Source organism: Cyprinodon tularosa, unplaced genomic scaffold, assembly GCF_016077235.1.
Source record: "Cyprinodon tularosa strain WSP-4 unplaced genomic scaffold, ASM1607723v1 ctg323, whole genome shotgun sequence".
Classification (NCBI taxonomy): Eukaryota; Metazoa; Chordata; class Actinopteri; order Cyprinodontiformes; family Cyprinodontidae; genus Cyprinodon; species Cyprinodon tularosa.
The window spans coordinates 164064-188446 of NW_024039034.1; the positions used below are offsets into that span (position 1 = coordinate 164064).

Here is a 24383-nt window from a genome sequence, read left to right on the forward strand (position 1 = left end):
CTTTTGGACAACTGTCAAGTCAGCAGTCTTCCCCATGATTGTGTAGCCTATAGAACTAGACTGAAAGACCATTTAAAGGCTTTTGCAGGTGGTTTGAGTTAATTAGCTGATTAGAGTGTGGCACCAGGGGCCATCAATTTTGAACCTTTTCACAATATTCTAATTTTCTGATATGATGAATTTGAGATTTTCATTTGTTGTCATTTGTAATCATCAAAATTAAACAAAATAAACATCTGAAATATATGAGTTTGTATGTAATGTATGAATATAATATACAAGTTTCACTTTTTAAATGGAATTACTGAAATCAATCTACTTTTTCATGATATTCTAATTTTATGACCAGCACCTGTAGACCCGGTGGTGCTGGAGCACCTGCGCTTTTCACACTGAACCAAAGAAATGCCATAATGGTGATTTCTTTAAAAAAAACAACAACACTGTAGCTTTGATGTGTGGCCCATTTCTGGATTTAAAAACTTTTACAAAAGCCGCTAACTTTTATACTTTTGCATGACAAACCCCCCTCTCACCCCCCCCCCCCCCCATCAAAACTGAATGGTTTAAAATTGGTAATTATTTTATAGACAATAATGTTTCGTTATACTGTGTTCTGTTGTTACCAATCTTATCTGAAAACCAACCTGTAGAGTGTTCAATATTATGAAAGACATTTATCAAACAGAATATGGCTAATCATTTGAAATAGCCGAGCGGTGCAATGCGCTGCACAAATTCCCCTTTTTTTCTACTTGAGCACCTGCCCCCCAATATGTCTGTGGACAGCGCTGCTCCTCCTCCACATGTTTCTGCACATTCCTTCTCAGCTTGGTTACAACAGTTTACAGGTTTACTGTTCCAAAGTAAATGTTTGTATTAAAACATATAAGATGCCAGCTATCGTGAACCTCTGCACAAATATTTTGGAAATCACATAAGAACTGGAGGCTTTTTTAAAGTCAAACAGATTAAATTGCAATTCAGTCTTCTACCAACCTCATGGTAGATATGTAAAATATGACAGTCTGTGAGCGGATATTCAATTTCAAATATCCATAAAATATTGACAGAAACTATGTTCCTGTTGGTAGTTAGAGTTTAGATGGTCAGACTGTATGGAATGTACATGTCTTGGATTATACAAGTGCATTTTCATGTTCTTGCTGTTGTTTCCTACAAAATATATATTCAGAGTCATGAAACTATTTGAAAATAACCATAAAATTCCATTTAAATAACAATATTTAAAATATCTTTTTCCAATATTAACAAAAAAATATATATATATAAAAAAAGAGCCTACTTCAATTATATACAGCGATAAACTGCCATAAATTAGTAATTAACTGATCAGCAGCACACTGGGGAAAAAACATCAGCAGCTAATAACATTATGACCACTCACCACAAAATGGGTTCTCTCTTGGAGAAAATGTGGAAAATCCCAGATTTGGAATTCAGTCAGTTGTACTTAGACTTATGGAAACTATTTAAACAATTCTGCAGGCTAAACAATTTGTGATAAAATGAAAAAAATGTGACCCATGTTTTCCTACTATGGCACAATTGTGACCTCTAGTGACAAAGAAGTGTTATCACAACTCAGACTGATGAATGAGATAGTAAGGCTTTTTTAACAGTTGGTAAATCAGGGTAAAAAGAAAAACACCTCCACATTTTTGGCATTTGGTTTATTGTCCATCAAATTCGTAGATAAAATAGTGTCTGTGCCTTTGCTAAGATAGCAACAGTAATATCAGCAGATATCTCTGACAGTGGCAGCATTTCGGTTAAAACGGTTTGGTTTGTTGAACATTTCCTTGTAAAGAGATACTTGAAATAAAAGTGACTATATAAATCTATATATATATAGATAGTATACCATCCTGAGGTTACCGATAAATCCACCTTTACTGGTTTAGCAGTGACGACTTGTAAGGTCTCGCTTCCCAAATGCAGACATTTAATTAGCTAAAGGCGACACAACTTCCTACACATTTCCTCCTTCACAGGAGATCTAATGTTTTAGGCAGGGCTCAAAGTGCAACACATTATTATTCTTTTTCCCCCAAGTGAAGAAAAGCATGAGCCATAAATAAAGTGACCGTTAGACGTGCAAATTTACAGGCAGGTTTTGGATGCAGCCTACACCCTGGCTGTGGTTTGGGGATGTCAAACATATACTTATTGCCTTTTGTTTAGTAAACAGTCAGCAACAAGATCCGAAATGTATTTACCATTTGCTTCATTTAGTTTTATAAGATTTTCATGTATGATTATTTGCATTTTAATTTTGCCGTTGTAATAAATATATAATAAGGCCAGACTGTGATACATTCTCTTTAAAAACACAAGTTTATAATCTGATCTACAGCCATGGTGATGGCACCATTTACGCAACATGTCTTAATGGGAAAATATATATTTACATCTAAGCTGACAGCTAATATGGCCCTAATAAATTTGCATCAACAACAACAAAACAAAGAAAAACTTGATCATAAAATACAATTTCAGTCAGGGAAAAATAATGTCTTCAAAATTCAAGTTCATTTAAAGTTCTTTATCTGGCGACAGGCTAGATTAGCACAGTTGTAATTTCAGTGATGAGAAAGCCTACCTGCAGTGAGTTGCAAAAATCTTCATACTTATTAAAGTTTTTCACATTTGTTTGTGTTACGATATAAATTTATGCATTTCATTATCTAAAAAGACCAACAAAGACTTTTGAAATTAAGATAATTATTCAAATTCAACAAAAGAGAAAACTGAAGCATGTTTTGCTTTGTATTAAACCCTCTTTGATCTAATAACAGTAAAACAACCCTCGTGCAATTATTTGCCATTGTTATCAACTAGAAATAAAAAATGTATGTATGCCCAAAAAGGAACACAGCACATCAACCTGGACAAACAGTCCCTACATTGAAACACGGTGGTGTTAGCATCATGCTGCTGGGCCAGATTTAACCCTCACAGACTGAGGTTCACCTATCTTGCAAAAACAAATTGGGCAAAAATCTTCAGTATAGTTATGCAAGCAGCTAGAAAGATGAACCAAAAGACTTGCAGCTGTTGAAAGATGGTTGCACAAAGAATTGACTCATGGGAGCCAAATACAAATGGATGCCACGCTTTAACTTTCCCATTACTTCAAGATTACATGCTAGTTTTTGTTGGTCTTTATATGAATTCCCAACAGACCACATTGTAGTTTGTGTCTGCTGGGTGAAACATTTTGAAATGAGTATTTTTGCAAAGCACTGCAAATGAAAACCCTCTGGTAAAATGGCACAAAATAATAGTAAAAAAAAAAAAAATGTTCTGACATTGCGTAAAGAATGTAGGGAATGACAATAATCTCTGTCTAATTGTGGCAATTTAAACTCACACGTTCTTTATAAACAAAAACTTTAAAAGAAAAAAAACAGCTGTTAATTAACAGTGCAGAAGTAGGAGAACAGTATGAATAAAACACGTAAAAGCATTTCATTTCTCATTTAACCTTAGACGTACAGTTTTCAAGCCCTGATATTTATCACTCTGCTTTTCACCCATGCATATCATCCCTCTGACCCCTTTAAAGGGTTCATAATCCAGCTGAGTCAGGCTGGGAAACAGAGTCGAGGTTGGCAACACTAAAACGCCTCTGATCTCCTTTTGAAGCAGCTGTGCACTTTGCTTCCTGGAATTCAATTTGTTTAGTGAGGCAGCCTACCAGGAAGCATTTCGAATCTGCTCTACTGTTCAGCAATTTCTTTGGCCAATGTACAGGCTGGGCTCTGGGTCCAGTGAACACAAAACAAACTTCCTGAGAGGATTCAACCCAGACTTACATAGGACTGCTTGGTCCAACTAAAAGCAGTGTGAAAGGATGCATAATATCAGTGTATTTAGTGAACTCTCTCATTACAGTGTAACTTTTTATGACACCTATTAACACTCAGATGTAGAAAATGGGTCATATTCCTGGGATTAAGCTCAACTAAAACATTTTGCATTGCTGAAATCTTAGAAAAGCATAAAGATAAATCTCCTTAATTGTTGAATGAAGGTCCAGTGCTGCAACTTTTACAGATTTACAGATGCAAAAAACAAAATTCAAACCATCTTTTTCCAGCTTCAATGAGGGCATTTTTTAAAACTCTATTTAAGAGAGCAAGAAGAAAAAAACAACAGATCAATGTAAGTTGGTGTAAGTGACTTGATGAATGTTCTGTTTTTGCATATCTAAAGCCCAGGAGCATGATAAGCCATTATCCATATATCAATCTGATAAAATTTAATTCTTTTATATACTATGTATATATATGTAAATTCTTTGCAGAGCTCCAGGCTTTACATTCATGCCTCAGTGTTGAGGAAACTGACCCAAGTTCATAAAGAGAAATAGTCCTCCTGCATAACTTCTTGTAACGTATAAAAATCTGATAACCTCTAGAATAACAAATCTATATAAAACCCTGTTGAACTCATTGGTAAAGCACTGCCCAGACTACATAATATAAATAAAAAATAGTATTGTCTTTAATCCTTCAAAGTACTTTTTTACCATATTTAATCTCACTATGCAATCTTTAGTTTTCTTCCCTAGGTGGAATACTGCACCCTGCCAAAGTGTTCACAACTTCTCAAACCTTCTCACATTTTGTCATGTTATAATTGCAAATCTTTGGCTTACATACATAATATGTCTGGAGAAAAACTACCACTGCATATCCCCCTGAACATGCCATCCTTTTGGATAAACTTTAGCGGGGGACAGGGGGTTGGTGAGGCAAGATGAGAGGATGGATGGAGCTGCTACGGTGGAATCCTGGGAGGAATGAGATCCGACTGTCCTGCAGGGTAATGACTCAGCCAGAGCTACAAAGGAAGGCTTTAAATGAAGCCTATTTATGCAAACCTGAGGTAATCCTTTTTTACAGACGCTCTCAATACAATCTGATTGTAAGGGTGATGAGGGGAAATAACCTTAAATTGTTTCCTTTGCTAATCTTTGGATTTTTAGCATGACAAAATGTGAAAAGGTTCATGGAGTGTGAATATTACTTCAGAGCATCAATTATGCTAAATACTAAAAGATTTTTAAAAAACAACAAAGCGACCAGATCAACTGTATGTTGCTCCACATTCAGCATTTTGTTTTGCAATAGCTACCTTTTCTTTTTGGCTTTTGATGAGAGGGTAAGCAGGCAGAGCAAAGATGAGGTCTGGATGTGGAGCCGAATAGCAGGGGTGAAAAGACAGGGAGCCAGGACACAAAACAGCAGGAGGGACGTCGATGTCGCGGTCAGAACTTTAAATATTTAAGGTCCCGGTTCGTCTCATGAAACACTTCTTTGACCATATTTTCCTCGGTATTTGAGTCAGATTTCAGTGGGAAATTTCCACTTTTGAACAGATTAAACTCTGGTTGATTCATTTCCCTATCATGGCTCCTTTCTTGTGCTCCCCAACAGCTCTGCTCAGACCTTTTCATACAGTCATGCCTGTCATAAATATCTATTTTCATTTTGGGCTTTTAATAACAGATCTGAATCATTATTTTACCAGTGTGAAAACTCACCATAGAGTGCAGCTCAGAGCCATCTCAGAACTCTAACATTTATTGTCCTGCTGGGGTTTTGTCCCAGATAATGATCCCTTTGAAATACACAACTCTGTCCAAATATCACCCACATTTTGGTGGATCTTTAAATCTACACCAGTAGGTGCAAAACAGCCCCATAGCATCATACTGCCACCATCATGCTAACAGCTTGGAGGAAATTACTCCTCTAAAGACAATTTTTATTATTGGGGCCAAAAGGCTCAATCTTTGACCACAAAAACCTTTCTTCTAATGATATTTGGCTAATGTTTTTGAAAGGCAGGAAAATAAATCATACCCAAAGCTGGGTGGTAGAGACATCTTATCTTAAAAGCATTCCATTTTTTTAAAAAAAGCCCAGAATTAGTTTGGCATTTATTTCCATGAAGAGTTTATGGATAGTTTGTTCATCCAACTCTCCTAAAGCTTCCTTCAACCATCTAGCTTCAACTGAAATGCTCTCAAAACTGGATCTTTTGCTTTAGATTTCTTCTTTTACGGATTAAATTTAGGTAAAAGAAATAATTAATCTGATGAAATGTTCAGAGAGTGTGCTATAATCTGACCGTAACTCATTCTTCACTGTGTGGCAATGGTGTTAGAGAGAGACGTCACCTCAAAGTACATTTCGAATAGGTTTGGGTTGCTCTTCTCTTGATATCCAGCCTCCGTGCTTTGACAGCAGTCCCATGCGAATTTAAATAAACTAGATGGGTTGATGTGCAATTATCAAGGCCTCACTCTGCTAACAGAAAGTACCACTCAAACAGCCAATGCTTATTTTATAAAGTCTCCTCAATAAGAGTTTTCTGGGGTCTCAGGCTGGCGTGTCCGTCCCTGAGGAGATGGGTGTCACCTTTATTGGGCTAGGTGTACGGATAGTTAGATCCACCGTCCGGAGCCCCGGGTTAGCTGCTGTTTCTTCCTCCTTTTGCAAACATAGTAGACGGGGAAAACAAACAAACCTAGACAGAAAGGATGAAATGGATGCAATTATTTAGTTTTAAAGTAAAAAAAAGCCTCAGAAATGGCCAAAAAGAAACATTTTTGTTTACATAGAGTTTGCTTTCATTTTTAATATCAAATAAAAAAAAAGAAGCAGTTTGTAAATTATGATTCTATTTGTTAAGGGAAAAAGACTATCTGAGCCAACCAGGCCCCATGCGCACTGGAGCGGTTTTAGACATGAACAACCATGTTACTGCACCTTAACGGAATTCAGGCTTGCAGTATGACTAGACAACTTCAAAAGCCTTATTTTTATTTTTTATGCTGAGCTATTTTATAAAAGTAGGCTGTACATTAGATCAGTGTCCTCCTGCGTGACCTCAGGGAGACAATCTCCTTCACAGCCTTTGCATTTGCACCATTCCACCACCATGTTTGATCTTTTCTGCTTTACGCCAGATTCTATGAGATTTTTGTATCAGCGATCAATACAGAATATTTTCCCCAAAGGTATTGTGGAATCATCATCAGATGTTTTCAGTAAATGCAGTGGTTTTTGCATTAGAAACCTTCCATGGAGGACAATTTTCCCACTTTTAATGAGAAGTGAAGCCTGCAGAGCTTTAGATCTCATTCTGGGTTTTCCTGTTAGATCCTGGATGAGTTAATGCGTTCTGTGAGTAAATCTTAATGGTCAGCCGCTCCTGAAAAAGTTAATTGTTTTCACATTTCCTCCATTTGTGGACAAAGCTTTCAGTGTTGATCATCAGATAAGACAATTATTTCATTGATTAGTTCAAAAAGCAAGAATAAAGCTGTGTGTGGATTTGTATGCATTTCAAGATTACTTACTACTTTTTACTTTTTGTTGATGTTTCAATGAAGTGACAAGGATTTAATCTGATTTTTCCACATTCGAGCTTAATCTGGTCAAGAAAAATACATTGAGCCAAGAAAAAGAAAGATAGCGGCACAAAGTGGATTCTAACAAAGCGAATGTAAATCTTCCATCCCGGCATATTAGTGTTCAGAAGATCATCCGTCAGATTTACCAACACAGGAAAAAGATTAACAGTAATCACATTCAGCTGAAGCATCAATAGCTCCCAGTGCAACCCGATGAATGACTCAGCATTACTGAGTGTCTCCAGACGGATGATGATGCTCTAGATGTGATTCAGCAAAATAATCATCAGAGGTGTGGTTTGAATCCATGACTTCAGAGCAGCTGCTTTGCTATGCTGAGAGAAACCTCCAAGTTTCCATGACTCAGGTGAGGTATTTCGAGGTTAAGTGTTTGGCGTGTGCGTGTGAGTTTGCGTGTGCAGCTGTGTTACCTATCACCAAAGCGAGAGCTCCGAGCACTATCACCAGCAGGAGGACCAACGGAGCTATCAGCACTTTGGTGGCTGCAGAGAGAGAAGTAAAAACAGGGGAAGTAGGATGGTTACTGTAACAAGCAACGATCACCACAGCCTGCAAAATAAAGCGCCTCATTAAATGCAGATGGAGAGCTGCAATGTGTAAACAACTCTCACTGGGCTAAAACTTGCTCCTATATGCTGAGATAACGAAGCCTCTATCAGCGCTTATTCGTAGAAATGTACATAAATACATCTCCTCTACTCTGATAAAATCTAGTGCGATCCATTACTTCTAAAGTCACCAATGGCAGTGGGAAGAAAAAGGCTTCCGTTCGTGTAAAGTGCCATGTATGGCTGAAAACTAATACCCTGAATGCATCATCCTCTAGGAGATACTAGGTTATGGTAGCACCATGGTGTTAGTCTATAAATCTCTGAATGGCTTAGCACCTAAATACATCACAGACTTGCTATCAGTGTATCAACCCTCCAGACCACTCAGGTCTTCTGGCTCCAGCCTGCTCTGCATACCTAGAACCAGAACTAAACATGGAGAAGCAGCATTTAGTTCCTATGCTCCACTTATCTGGAACAAACTTCCAGAAAACTGTAAAAGTGCGGAAAGCCTGAGTTCCTTTAAATCAAGACTAAAAACACATTTGTTTAGGATTAGTTCAACTTTTTTATTTTCTAACATTCATTCAAGTTTTATGGTTTAATGAAAGTTTAATTCAGATATAAGTATAAACAGCCGTATTGCTACTGCTGATCAGGCAAATAATCCTTTGCAACATTCAAGAGTGATTGCTGTGAAAAGGACAAAAAGTGAATTTGAAGCGGGGATCCTGTTTTCGCATGGATCAGGAAAGTACCACTTAAAGATCTATTTAAATAGGTTGGCTATAGCTATCATATAGTTAGGTGTGAAAACGTGATGCAAACTTGAGATATGAAACTAATTAAAAAGGCTTGCTTAATCTAAACTGTTAGGAAACTGAGGCGATTGTCATTGTTAATCCAGATACGCTGGGAAAACGTCACGAACCAACATGTGAAGATATTATCCTAATGATTTAAGAGCACGCTCTTGTTTGCAGTTGACTCAGGCTGACATAAAAGTGAGAGCGTTGGCCCTCAGTTCTGCTGAGTTGGTAACAAACATGACAATAAAAGAAAAAAAACACACATGCTGCTGCTGCCACCTTTTGTTTTTGATGCGACACACGGCCATTATCTCTGCCTACAGTGCCCTCTGCGTTTATTGGCATCCCTGGTGAAAAGCTGTAAAACACCTAAGATTCATAAATAAATCAGTTGTTAACTCACACTCAACGTTTAGAGGAAGTATCTTTAATTTCTGTAACTCTACTCTATTAAGGAAATGCTTTTTTTCCCTCAAAACAAATGGTGCCAAGTCCTGCCTCCTTAGAGATAAATGTAAACAAAGCGATGTTTAAACATATACTGCAAAGATTTGAGTTTCTAAGATATTTTAAAACCCAATAATACTATGTGGTAAGGATACATATTAAAGAAAATACAACATAAATTTGGATTTTATTTAAACTATGGACCATGGGGAGGAACTGATTGCTCAAATGGTGATTAAAACAGGCTTTTTTATTTCAGCTTGATCCGTTCCAACAAAGACATGCCATTTAACGTTTGGCAGCAGGTGAAAAAATACTTGAACCCTCTTAAATGTCACTTTGAATTTCTACATGGTAACAGCTTCTGTACAACAAGAAACCAGGGATTTGCATACACTATAAAAAATCCCCCCTAAAATAAAACTCTTGCTGGGATTGTTACTTTAATGGTTGATTTTCACTGTTAATAAGCGAGCAAAACTTCTTTACATCATTAAAATTAAATCACTGTAGGCTTCATAGTAATTAGATCGTTGGTTTGACTATAAGCAACAGACATTCAGGCCTCACTATTTATTGCAAAAACACAATGCATATGTTTTCCTAAACACCTTTTTGTTGTTTTGCAATGAATGCTAAAACATCATGATAATCCTTCAAATCTATAGAGGACATCCCTGTTAGAAATAGATATTGGAACCTAACTTAAGCTCTAACGGTTAAAGTGTATTTGATAATACTTAAAACTTGTATATATACTGATGCATACATTTATTTCAAATTTAAACCTGACTCACCTACTCCAGTTCTCTCAAGAGAAAATTCATGCAGCTATTGTGAGAAACTTGTGGGAGAAAACCTAAAATCTTTCACTCAAATTAAACAATTTAAAAGGCAATTCTACAAAATAAAGAAAAAAAATGGGGACACTTATGTTAACTTGGAAAATAAAAAAATAATTCTGTTACTTAGCAAACAGAAATTATTTTAGCAGTCCTTACCGGCTTTAAACATGAAAAGGTTTATCTAGATTTTATGTCAGAGAAGAAGAAAAAGTGCATTGTAAATGCTGACGCCCCTACTGGTGACCTTTCACCCGCCTAAAGTAGCATAGATATATTATTTTCTCTATATTCACAAATACAACGCAACTAATTATATTTATTTCAAGTGAATTTATTTAATTGTCCTTTAATCACTTCACTTATTATTAAATGTTATATTTAATCACTCTTATTTAGATTTTTGACGGGATATTCATACATTTAATACCTTAAAAATATATTCAATAATTCAAGAATGCTTTAAATTAATGAATAGTATATTATAGATTTCATGGGGAATTAACAGTTATTAAATTTTAAGAGAAGATCTAAATAAATAAAAATCTTGTTTTGCAGGATTTAGAGCAAAGTAGCAACATTTGATCACGGACAATTTGCTGTGATACAACTGAGAATAATTAAGAGTAAACTAACCATCTTAACGTCTGTCTGTTAAAATAAAGCCACAAAAGACACTTCAACTGTTTAAATGGGTCACTTCAAAATAGTTTCTGTTAAAATACAACTAAGCCTGCCTGACATGAGGAACAAAGAGCTTAGAAGGCAAAACGTACCACAGACGGAGCCTCTGATGAGCCTTCTGAGGTGTGGCTTATCAGGGAGGTAACGATACTTGCAGCCAAACACGCTGAGATTGGAAGTGTGGTCCCCGAAGAATCTGTGACAAGATTGTGAAACGTGGAGTCAGAGAGAATAAAGAGAAAACGGAGCAGCCAGAGCGAGAAGCAGAGCAGAGACAAACCTAAGGTGGCGGTAACGCTCTCCACAGCGGTAACAGAAGTTGGTGTTACACTGGGCACAAGTCATGTGATCGCACCCCTCCGTACGCTGAATGTGGATCTAAAGAGAGAAGAAACAAAAAAAAAACTTTTCTATATCGCTCCCTCCCTTCATAAATCAGCTCCGCACTGACGCAGTGACAAGACTCAGCCTGCACTGCAACATCAGCTCAAAGGCCTCCAATCCCAGGCGCTGCCCTCTTTACCTTGCAACGTGGACACTTCTGTGCATTCCTCTGCCCGTGCTCAATGACACTCGCCCAAGTTCGCAGCAGCTTGTCCCCCTTCCTGTAGTCGCGACACTTGAGTCCATCATGCCAGGGCGCATGACACTTAAAGCACCACACAAACTGGCAGCTGCTGCACTGGATCTACAACAACAAAATAGGGAAATTTGCCATTTTAGAGACAACTAAATGTTGTAAAAGGGATAAAACTATATATTATTAACTATATATATAATATTAGTGATGGATCAATTAAGGCTCCACAACGCAGGACACACTTATCATCACAATAATACAGTTTGCAATATGCATATTCCAAAGATCTGCTTAGACTACCAGAACCATGAGCTTCTTTATTTAATTATCACACATTCAAGTTCTCCAATGCTAGACATTTGATAGCACTTGTTGCAGAAAAATCAATAAAACGCAAAGAGGTAGTAAGGAGTTCAAAAACTAAATTCTTATTGCTTTACTTCCCCTGAAATTATAAAAATCAAAAGGAGGATGTTAAATATTAAAGACAAAAGAAGTAAAACAAAACTCTGTGGAACAATAAGTAGCCTAAATATTGTGAAACAAGCTTGTTTTCCTTGTCTATCAAGGGGATTTTGTGTGCATAATTTGCAAGAAGGGAATTTATTTGCGTCTTTTCCAGAATCCATCTCATAACAATAATATGGTAGAGAAAAAATAAGTGATCTTTAAGAATCCGCCTGATTGAGTTTCACTTTTAATTATTTATAGACAATTTAAAATATTCTTCTATAGAAAAAATAAAATATAAATAATATTCTTTTATAAAACAGCATCTTTAAGAAACATCCATAATCCTACAGAGTTTCTTGGACAAGGGAAGGGATTTAGTCTGATTCAATCGTTCTGAATATCATTTGCAGTTCCTCTTAAAACTAATCAGAGCACAACAGCCCCACACTTGTACATTGACATCTATATTGTGGCTAAATTACTTTTTATACCACAGTTCCCAGTAAAAATGTATTGTAAACACCAGAAATAGCTTTGAAGGTCGGTAAAGTTAGCATACTTCATTGACCCCAACCACATATTTAAGCAGATATCTTTAGCAGGATGTTTCACTTTTTAACCGGCGCCTAAAGTCACTCAGACAGAAGGCAGAGTCTTTTATTTGTTTTCAGCCAGGTTCTACTCAGCAGGAAGCATGATTAAAACGACACACATAAAACTAAATTTATTTTGAGAAATCCAAAAACCTCCAGCATGTATGATTATCAAAGCTCCAATGACAGAACTCATCATGTCCACATTCTCTCCGTCATGTAAACTTTATTTCCAGACCTTTTCTGCAGCCTTCGGCTGAATCTTCATCTACAGAGAACTCACTAGGGTGTTGTAATCAAGACCCACTTGTTCTAGAAGAACATTTCCAGGATTAAAGGACTAATGTCTCAGCATGATCTGGAAAAACTGATCCATGCGTTTATTTTTAGTCAAATCGATTACTGCAACTGTGTTTTCACAGGTCTGCCTAAAAAGTGGATCAGACAGCTGCAGCTGATCCAGAACGCTGCTGCCCGTGTCCTCACTAAGACTAAGAAAGTAGAGCACATCACCCCAGTTCTAAAGTCCTTACACTGGCTACCTGTATCTCAGAGAATAGACTTTAAAATACGTCTGTTAGTCTATAAATCTCTGAATGGCTTAGCACCTAAATACATCACAGACTTGCTATCAGTGTATTGACCCGCCAGACCACTCAGGTCTTCTGGCTCCAGCCTGCTCTGCATACCTAGAACCAGAACTAAACACGGAGAAGCAGCATTTAGTTCCTATGCTCCAATTATCTGGAACAAACTTCCAGAAAACTGTAAAAGTGCGGAAAGCCTGAGTTCCTTTAAATCAGGCATCCCCAACCTCGGTCCTTGAGGGCCGCTGTCGTTCAGGTTTTAGAGGTTTCCCTGCTTTAGCACAGCTGATTATAATGATTGCAGTAGATCAAAAGCCTGTTAATCAGCTTTCAATTAAAATAAGTTGTGCTGGAGCAAGGAAACCTCTAAAACCTGCAGGACAGCGGCCCTCGAGGACCGAGGTTGGGGATGCCTGCTTTAAATCAAGACTAAAAACACATTTGTTCAGGATTGCCTTCGACTGTTTTAGTTAAACAGTTCGACAGAAACATCATTAGTTCAACTTTTTTTTGTCTTTCTTTTGTATTTTCTTTAGTCCAACTGCTTTTAATGTTCTTTCTTGTTTCTGCATCTTTTTTTTTTTATTTATTTATTTTTTTTTCTTCTACATGTTCTGATTGTGTTTTATTTTCCTATATTTTAATAGTGTAAAGCACTTTGCATTGTCTTTGTACTGAATTGTGCTATGCAAATAAATTTGCCTTGCCTTGCCTTGCCTAGACCAAATCCAGAACTGGTTAGGACTTCTGCATTCCCTCCTGTCTTAAATGCATTGGGATCTTCAAAAGAGAGATGTCTTTGTTTTGCTACTGGATGTGTTACTTTAACAGCCCAATCCCATAAGCAGAAGATATAATGTGGATGGATTGAAAGCATAAGCAACCGTATATTAGATTCCCCCGATATCCTGAGATCTGATAACGAGCGGTCAGTGGAGGCAGGTGGAAATGCCTGCTAACTGCCAATTAGACCGGAACACACAGACCTGTCGCCATATGTTAGTGTCTAATGTGAGCTGAAATACAATCAAAGTCACTCGGGTCATTTCCTGGTGGAGGTTAGAAATGACAAACTAAAGTATGCACCACAGCCTGTGAGCAGCATCATCCTTTCTGCCATTAAAACCTCCAAAGGTGAGCGTGAGCTCTTACCTTGTACTTGTGCTCTGAGCGGTTTGTGCTGTGCGCCTTCAGGGAGGTGAAGTGGCTGCACTGGGGACAGGGCTTCGTGCTTGAGTCCAGCTGACTTAGCTCCAAAAAGTAGCGGTACTTTGCCACCTCTTCATTGCTCAAGTGAGAAATCATTAATCCCTCCTCCAGGCTGCCGGCACACTCCGTGATTGGACAGCTGATGAGAACTTTTCCCTCTCTCACCTGAAAGAAAACACATTTTTTTTGGAAGAGGAACACATCCAGGCTTCTCCTGCAGCATCAGCTGTTCAGTCGTGAATAAACGTGAAGGTTTGATACATGTGGATCTACATATTAAGTCAATTCACACAACTGATGAATGATTAACCTCAAAATGGAAGGAGCGCATAGCAGATTAGTAGAGGCTAATGTTTGTCAAAGAACTGACAGGTGTGCACTAATAGTGATATTACCTTTTCTACAAAGCCTGCTGGCCCTGAAGTTTGACCTAAAATTGCTATTTAATAAACAAAAAGTGGAGCATTTTAAATAATCAAGTTTAAAGTTGCTGTATATTCAATAAAAAAAAATAATTTTAATACCAAAAGGGAAATTCCATTTTGCAGTAACTCATGTTTTATTTTTTGGGTTTGAATACCATTTTGAAAACATTTGAAAACCATTTTCCAGTCTTGCAGAGAATTCCAACCAATCGCACTGTTTCACGTTTATTACATGTGATACACTGTGAACACAAATTGGAAAAAACATTTTTAATTCCACAAAAAATAAAAGATGCCTTATTTCCCTTATTTTGGCTTTACTGAACCTCTATCAAGATTCTTCTAAAGAAACTCTAATGCAACAAATCCCCTAAAGTCAGCTTATTGTTCAATAGAATCCACCTGTGTGTAATTAAAGCTCAGAGTAAAGGCCTCGGTTCTGTGAAACCTCTTTAGAGACTTCTGATCAATAAAAACGTCAAGAGTTAAAGCACCACTGCAAACTAGGGCTGAAAGATTTATTTTAAACCAATATTGCAACTCTGATTTGATTGTAGGTAGATGTTCCACTCGAGGGGGTCAGTTCCAGAGTCTATTGTTTCAGGACTTTGCTGTAACCTTTGTGTGAAAATTTTTTAATTCTACTGCCATGGCTGGATCTGTGTGAGAGCTTCTACTGTGTCTGCATTTCTATGTGGTGGCAAACCCACTTTAAGCGTACTAACACCACCCAAAGGGCTGGAGGGAAAAAATGGCATACTCAATTTAACTTGTTCCTGCTATATGTAATCAGTGGTGGCTGGTGGAGTTTTCTCAAAAGGGGGGGGATATAAATTCAAAATAGAGGTGTACCAAAAAACCAATCAAACGTATACTAAGTTACCACACCAGTATATTTATATGAATGCCAACAACAACAAAAAATGATAAAAACAAAATATCATTTCATGTAAAGGTTTACTTTTTGTACATAAATCTTGCCGTTTTGAGGCTTTGAGAAGGCAAAGCTCCGTGTTTTGCATGGTCCAATATTGTGTCACAAACATAAAAAAAAAATAATGTACCAGTTTGATAATGGAGAAGCTATTAGTCATCCTTACATTTTTTTAATTAATAAAGACTATTTAGTTTTTAAGAATGTGTTTATTTAAGAGCAACTATGCAAATTAACAAACACAGAGAAAAAGTACACTATATTATTTTCCATTTTATTTGTGAAACCTAGATTGTTCCTGCTTCTTTGCCTTTTCTAAAAAGTGCTTTAAATCTGTCATACCTGTCTTCCTTGCTGGGTCAGATCCTGACATTTGAAAAAGGGTAAGTAGAATAAAGCGTTAGCCTTGCTAAATGCAGTTAGTCAAGCCTTGTAACTAAACCAGGTCCTGGAAAAAGACAGAGTGTACCGTCTGTCTTTGGACTGCTGGTTAACTTTGATGTTCTGATCAGGTCCAAACGCTTTTAACTCCTGCTTATCTTGTTAAGTTCGCTTTTTTTTTCTCTAGTGATAAGTTTTACTTTTAACGAGAGTCTATAGCCAAAGATTTTTGCGACCCAGGGTGGAAATAGGTTGCCAATCCGACGACAAACGGAACAGCTTTACTCGTCATTAAAATGTTAATATTTATCTTTTACTTATAAAAAAAAGATATAATATATTTTTAAATATTTTATCTTATAATTTAATTTTTATTTGTTTTTTATGTCTTCAAGTTAATTGTGTTGGTAGGATGTAGCCCTAGTGCATTTATGATCAGCCACCACTGTATTTAATGTGACTCAAAGTGGTTTATTTGAAAATTGCATTTTGCTAAATTGCAATTATATTGCAAAAAGAATTAATTGCTCCCTGCATCCCTACTGCAAACTAAACAAAACATAGCCTTCTACAAAAACAGATGATCCAGGAGAGCAGAGGGATGGTCAGTTAGCCATCCAGGAGGGCTACAGAAGCTCTGGGGGAGATGCAGACATCAACAAATAGCCACAAATAGCTTTTTTTCATGGAAACGTGAAAATAAAGCCTTGATGAGTTCTTGTTGAATCCCACAAGTTGTGCTGAAACGGTTCAGCTCACAAAAAATAGAAAAACAGGAAACATATCCAGAAAATGCATTTTACTTTACTTTATATGTATCACCATCACAATTTTAAGCAGTAAGGTCCTAATTGCCTGCTTTCTGAAATCATGCAGCTCTAATGAAGACCTTTGCAGGGCACTCTAATTTGGCCTTATGGCATAACAGTCAGGATCATAAGGAGAACTTCTCATTAACTATCCTGTTACTTTTTAACCATCAAGCTCACTTCTTTGTCCAGGTTCCACTCTAAGGGCATCTCGTATTCCTATGTTTATTCTTACTTTTTCAAATAAAGTTATTTTCTGTCATCTGACCTTCTACACATTACATCTATAAATCCCCTCAGAGACATGTTGCATTGACATCTACTAAGGTAGTCATCAGAATGCGTGTATCTTGGACACTATCCGCACCTTTTTATGGATGCCGTATATCTTCTACAGCACCTGTACATAAACATACACAGACCTGTACAGACAAAAAGCACCATTTACTTTAATATTTACATTTATCCTTGCAGGTGTGATAGCCGTGATGTTTGTTTTTAACCATAACACCAAAGCTCTGATAGCCACTGCCCGGTAGGGCTGGTTTGACGGGTTCTTTCTCACAAACGTGTGCCGCATTATGCGGACGCTGTGACACCGTGGCTGAATGTGTTCAGTCTCAAATAACAGTTTGCATCAACAGTATAAAACAAACTAGGTCAACGAACTTGCTGTAAAGGATACGGAATAATATCCAGGTGTTGATGCATTTCTGAATTACAGTTTTGATTCCTGGAAACATACTTTTATTCTGAGGAGGCTCCAATTATAGGAAATCTGCAGGATTTAATGTTGACTATAATTATTTAACCTTAAGTAACCCCCACTGTAGCTTTACAGTTCACACAAGAATGAAGGGAAGTTATTTTTAGCTACTGACTCCTTAAAATTGATCTAAATCCACATTCCCATTACTTTCCAAACTAAAATGAATCCCTTGATAATTCACCACCTCAACACTAATAACATCCAGCAGTTTTTTTATCTAGATGAATTAATCCATTACAAACTACCAAGAAATGTTGTCCCACTTTCATTTGCAGCATTGGGTCAGTTCATTCAGTTTTTTAAGCATATTATTAAGCATATGCCTTGGCTTTGAGTTATTGCAACACTAGTTTGGTGAGATTTCCAAATTAGTTTAGAATCCTTCCCCTTTTTAATGTCCATATTTGACCTTAGATCATTAACCTGTTAGCCAGTGGAGCTCATAGCATTTCACTTGAACCTTATTGACAGTTGTTTAATGACATACAGCTTAGAAAACATGAGTTGAAGATCAATAGTATAATTTACAGAAAAAAAAAAAACAGAAATTGGAAACAAATCAGAAAAAATAAAAACAATAAAAAACACCTAAGAGGTCTGTTGTTTCATGTAGATTAAAATAATCGAAGGTATAGTCGAGGATTTTCGTAAATTTTTGAAAAGACCCGCCCCCTCCACTTAAAAAAAAAAAAAAAAAATGCACATGCACAACCCTGTACCTCCAGAGAGGGAACGTCTATTAAATACTTGCAAGAGCATGCACAAGCTCACTTTCTCCTCGTGCACGCTCTGTTTAAAAGTTGCTATTTGCATCGCTCATACAGGCTTACTTTCCAAAAGAAGATTTGCAATTTTTCCACTATGTCAGACTCACCACCGGTAAAGCCGGGCACACACTATACGATTATTTTTGCCCTTTTCAGGCCAATTCTCGTGTGAGAATTTTTCGATCAGGCCTACTTTCAGCCTCGTCGTGCGTTGTGTAGTGTAGTGTACAGGGGGTAACGAGGGGCGATCAGCCTCTAACGACCACCTCCCGATAAGGAATCGTAAAGTTTGGAGGAAATCATGTTTGAAATTCAGTTGGCCATCGTAGGGTCACATCAGAGCGTCGGGCCGCACAGTGTGAGAACGTGCATAGCGAGCTGTGAACTTTTAAACCCTGCGGTTTTGTCGTACAGTTTGAGCTGTAGTTGATTACGTGGTACAGCCTTACATAAACCTATCACCAGAATGATTGACAATTAGGAGAACCACTTATTTAGATGATCCACCCGGAAAGAGAAAATCCTCCACTATACCTTTAAGTAATTGATTATTTTGACTTTGTTCTTTTCTTCTTATTATTTTTTTTTACAAAGGTATACCAATATATTTTAATAACTAATTTTAAAGGTATAAAAAGAGGGTATTTTTTTCTGCCAAATCATTTCATCTAAAGGACTATTTCCCAAAACAACGATTTAATTAATTGTGTATCTTCCATTAGTTGTTAATTTGGATTAGTGACTAGAAGAAGCATTTCAAATTTGAACAAAAATATTTGTTTTATTTTTACGGTAGAAACAGCTTTGCAAGTGGAACCACAAAGAAGCCAATCAACTAAAATATGCTCATTGGTTTCATCCTCACATCCTCCAAATGTACACAGTGGAGTTCATAGCTGCTTTAATGAAGGCTGTCCCTATATTGATATGACGTGTTTGGATTTGAATCAAAGCAAGCAGGGTTCATATAAGACAATCACCTTTATCATAGTGTCTTTAGTCTGAAATGTTGATTAAAAAGCTGAAAGAAGGCTGCTTTATTCTTGCTCTCAATCTATATCTATTCAAGCTAAAAAGCTGCAATGTGATGAGCTTTAACATCTGATGTGCAAAAAGGTCCAAAATGGAAATACTGCAGTTTAAATGTTATCCAACTGTGGGAAAAAAAATTGCAAAATTGTTATTCCTCAAAGGATTGGTAGCAATATTTAGTGATTTTCATCTTTAACTGATGTATAATATTTTGTCACTCCCGTACTTTTGAAAAATAAAACCCCCATCATAATTGATAATAATAACCATTAGTTGGTAAAGCTGCTTCTCTTTAAGTTCTGACAGTCTTGTTATTGTGTTACCACCCACCTGTATGTGTTTGACTAACAACTTGACCAGAGTTGCTGATTATAAACTAATCATCAGCAACTAACTTCTTCCCTAATAAGTAATGGCAGTGATGAAGCTGTTGTGCTTTAGGATATCAGATCTTGTACTCTCCCTAAATATTCCTCCAGCACCCAGAGGCTTGAAAACAGCAGGGATTTTGCAACTTTGATTTGTTGCAACAAGATTTTATTTCTCCACAAAGCCCCATCTTACTCCACATACTGCACACCAAGCCTATGTGCTAAAATCAGCTTGTGGTGCATTAACGAGAATAAGAAAAAAAAACCTTCAGGCAAACATATTAACGGCTCCTTTCTTTCTTAGTTTGCGTATCAGATGGAGCACTTTGCGCTGCAGCTCAGGACCTGTTATCAAAGTAACATGACTGAGGACAAAATCTACTTGGAATGAATGACTGACTAAACAGTTTTATGCAAACCGATCAAAGCGGATTAGAGCTAGGGTTGCAACTTGCAGGCAGCCTGAGTGATTTGGGAAGCTGCATAAATGTTTATTAAACCTGGGAAAGTGTTTGGAAGATACCATCTTATGAAAGAGGGAGAAAAAATGATGGGAATTAACCCAGAATAGAACTGGACCCTCATTTTTCTCTTTGTTAAATTACATAAGCAGCAGATGGTGCAGCTCTGACTGAAAGAAAACAGTTTGAAGGTGGGATATAAAAAGCTTTCACAGTTTATAAAGCTTGCTGTTACATAAACTATTTGAGCTTTTATTATTCTTTTTTTTTTTTCGGTTTTGTTGACCTAGATTCCCCGAAAAAGGTCTTAATCACAAGACAAAGAGACCTTAGGGTGCTGACTTCTGGCATTTTAGTTAACTCACATGTGCTCCTCTTGTTAGTTTATCTTGAAGAGTTTAGGTTTGACTTTTAATCTAGATATTATAAACATGTGGGGTCAGCTCCTGGTGCATTTCCCAGAACTGTGAGCCGGACCTAAATTCCTCTGAGATGCTAAATATAGTGCATGGAAGCACGACAAAGAAGAACGTGCTTTAAGACTCATCAACCAGCTGCTGAATATTTCCCAGCAGTAACTGTTTCTAAGGCAGGGTTTCGCTGTTCTACAAAGCTGGTGTCCCATACTGGAAAAGAAGAGGACCTATTAATCCATCACAAAGAGAATCTGGTGAAAGTCCCTCCAAAAATCACTGAGAACTAAAAAGGAAATGTTATTCACTCTGCTTTCAATTTCCCCTTTCATTGTTCTCATTTATTGATTTGCTGAGAGGTATGCTTAATGCTCTTGACCTCCAGTCTGGAAACATAGCCTGCTCCAGAGAAGATTAGGTTTCCAGCATGGTAACCATGGCGACAAACCCAGAGAGGAAGTGAACCAGCGTTGTCAAACTTAATTTAAGAACCTACAGTTAGCCAGCCAGTAATCCTGCTTTTAGTAAATATACCGTCTGAAAATGTGAAATCTTTTTCAAAATATAGAAAATTTCACATTATGACAGTTGACTTTTATATCTCTGCTTCTGTCTCCTTGAACCCCAGTCGGCCTCAGCAGATGGCCGCTCACACTGAGCCTGTTTCTGCTTGAGGTTTCTTCCAGTTAAAAGGGAGTTTTTCCTCTCCACTGTCACTATAAGCATGCTTAGGGATTGCCTTCAAGTCAATAAATCGATACAATAAGCTGGTTTTCCTTAGATAGAAAACTTTAAATCAATTTGACTGTATGATCTGATTGAATTGTATGGTGCCTTGAGATGACATGTGTTGTGAATTGGCACAATATAAATAAACTGAATTGAATAGACTGGTGCATAAAAATGAAGCCTTTCAAGAGTTGAAATTGTGATTACAGCTACCAAAAACTAAAAAATACTCTCTCTAAAAAATCTATACTATTTTACATTGGATCAATTTATTTAAACAGGTACTTAAAATTTGAAATTGTAGCCCATTGAAAAGTGTTATGGAACAATTCCTTTATCAGAGTAGTATGGCATAGAACTGATAGGCCTGTGGAGCTACTGAAATGCTGAGGAAGCCCGGTTGTAATGATTAGGGCTGAAAAATTAAGCCAAAAATAAAAATTGTGATTATTTTCAAGCAATATTGGGATTTTCCTTTATAAAAGCACAACTATGTCGACCTTTCTTTTTTTAGCGGTTTTTATTGTAATTACACTGTCACAAGTACAGTGCAACAAAATGAACTCTCTGCATTTAACCCATCCCCTTGGTTAGCAGTGGACTGCCATTGTGCAGCGCAGTGTGGGATTAAGTGTCTTTGCTTAAGGAGCCAGAGTAGCAGTCTGTGGGAGTGGGACTTTAACTCACAAACTCAGGATTGCAAGCTCTATGCCCTAACAGCTAGGCCACCACTCCCCTTTACTACAAGGTTTTTTTTTCATAAGCCTGACAGCCTGCTTGTCCAGAATCCAGTGCTGCTGGACTTTGCTGTAACATTTGATGAAAAATCTCATACTTCTTCTACAATGCAAAGATCTATGAGCTAGCTGCCACCTTGTTCCCTTTTGCGCGAGGTGGCAGTCCTTTCTGTCCCTTAGGAGGCAGTCATCGTATCACCGCCACCTAAGGGAGAAATTTAGTGTTTCACCCTTGTTAGATCTATTGTGACTAAAACTGAGTGCCTTTGCGTTTTGACATTTGTGTTTCTCTATTGTGATTATATTGCAAATGGAATTAATCGCCCAGCCCTTGTAATGATTCTAGTCGTTTTAGCAGCATTGCTAAGCTTGGCAGTAAGGAGCATAAGTATAGCTAAAAAAAAATAAAATTAAAAAATAAGCAAAAAAAACCAAGAGTGATCTAAAATTTTCTGTAAAATTGTTATGCTGACTTTAGAGCTGATAAAAACCAACTCATTACTGAAACTTCAAGGAATATGGACTCTTGGACCTTCATTTGCTAAATGAATAAAAAAATACCTTAATCTACAAAAGAGAACAGTATCTCCTTATACCCAAGGTGAAACACTTTTTAATTTTGATTTGACTCAGAAGGCAGTTTAACTCAAGGATGTTGACATATTTGCACATATCTGTGATACATCTATGTGGTAGCTCATAAAAAATTTCTTGAATGCAGTTTTCCTCACAATCAACTCAAAGGTCCTCACTTTTCCTTTCTACTCTATTTTCTATAAATATGTAGGGTAATATGTGGTCAGTCAGCGGATGGATTTATTTAATAAATTATTTTCTAATTTTAATATGACAGAATTGAATTAATAGACTTATATGATGTTTTGTTTTTGGATATGCCTGTAAGCAAGTGTGTAGAATAAATGTTAGGCATAGAGCAGCATTGATGCAAAGAAAAGAAAGGGGGGAAAAAAACCTCTGCTGACACCAACCTGGGAGCTGACGTAGAGCTGCAGACACTCGTCACACACGGCCTTCCCGCAGCAGGGCAGGGGTGCGCTGGTTTTCTCCTCCAGGCACACCCGACAACACTTCATCCCATTCTCCGCACCGGCCTGCACCCGCTCCAAGCGGTGGGACATGTCTCCAAATGGGTCCACCAGGTCATCCAGCGTGTACATCGCCTGTTCGATGCCCATTCCCCCAACATTTACCGCCTCCAATCCCGTTCCTGTCTCCCCCGATAAAGCAGCGTCATCGTGACGGTCCGTGATTTCAGCGTCTGTCCGTTGAGATTCGTTGGCAATGCAGTAAACCGTACAATAGACGTGCTCTTTGGCACTACAGGACTCAACTACAGTCACCGTGTTGCTTTCATCCTCAGCTCTAAGATGGCGTTTATCACTAACAGTTAAGAGTTTAACTCCTGTAACATCTGAAGTCAAGTCAATAGAGGGTGGTTCGTTTTTATCACCAGGTTCCCCCGTTTCAACATCCGACTTTTGACGCTCACCACTTTGTACTCTACGTACTCCCTTAGAGATGTTAATACTAGTTTCTCCGCCTGTTCCATGTTCCACTCCGTACTGCATCCGATTTTTTGTACTTAAACAGAGAGAAGATGACTTGTTATCTCCGAAATTCCTTCTCAGAACCTCCACGGCGCTCGCCCTTCTCCTCCTGGCTGCTCCGACTCCTCCGCTGTTGCAGTTGTTGTTGTTGTTGCCCTCTGCATCCCTCTCTCTCTCGCCACTTTTCTTCCCCGTCCTCCCGATGACACCATCGAGGGACAACCGGGAGTTGGACCGGATGACAGGTCGGTTCAGGTCCACAAACTGCAGGTGAGCTTCACCTTCTGTGATGGAAGTTCCCGTTGGACGGTTGTGGGACGATTTCTCCCTTCCCTCTTCCAAATTGCTCATAAAGATTGGCATCTCCCGGGCGTCAGCTATCGGTTCGTCATCTTCCATCCCCGATTTAGCTCTCCCCATTTAGAGAGCAGGTCTTCCACCAGCTAGACCTCTTCTGTCGGCCTTCCTCTGCTCCTCCAACTCCCTGTACCAAAACAAAACAAAGCGAACAGCAGCTTCCCGGTGCTGACGTAAGCACAGAGGAGAGCACTGATAGGCTGATGGGAAACCTAGTGGTGGAGAGAAGGGATGCTGCTACTGTACAGCAGAGGAGCTCAAACGATCTTTAACCCCCCCCCCCCCCCCCAAATCAGACTATAATCTCAGAAGTCTGACTTTTTTCTCCTAATTATTTTTTTTCTTAGAATTCAGCCTTTAATCTCAGAATTCATACTTTTTACTCAGAATTCTATCTATCTATC

The 24383-nt window shown here is 37.8% G+C and overlaps 1 protein-coding gene across 1 annotated transcript; it reads right to left on the bottom strand.

Moving 5' to 3' along the window:
- Window positions 1-1679: 1679 nt before the first annotated feature.
- rnf217 (ring finger protein 217) lies at window positions 1680-24139 on the bottom strand. Its single transcript, XM_038293285.1, has 7 exons — window positions 23044-24139; window positions 14170-14391; window positions 11328-11492; window positions 11085-11182; window positions 10897-11000; window positions 7882-7953; window positions 1680-6561 (listed from the first exon to the last, which is right to left on the bottom strand). Exons 1-7 carry the CDS (start codon window positions 24040-24042, stop codon window positions 6479-6481), a joined length of 1743 nt encoding a protein of 580 aa, XP_038149213.1. The 5' UTR covers window positions 24043-24139; the 3' UTR covers window positions 1680-6478.
- Between the last annotated feature and the right edge of the window lie 244 nt (window positions 24140-24383).

Bases quoted from the DNA above. Each gene is read 5' to 3' on its own strand.
- rnf217 (XM_038293285.1), bottom strand. From the start codon at position 24,042: ATGGGGAGAGCTAAATCGGGGATGGAAGATGACGAACCGATAGCTGAC. The intron at 14,392-23,043 runs GTTGGTGTCAGC...GTTTTCTTTCAG, and splicing joins AGCTCTACGTCAGCTCCCAG to GTGAGAGAGGGAAAAGTTCT. The intron at 11,493-14,169 runs GTAAGAGCTCAC...TTGTTGTTGTAG, and splicing joins GCTCAGAGCACAAGTACAAG to ATCCAGTGCAGCAGCTGCCA.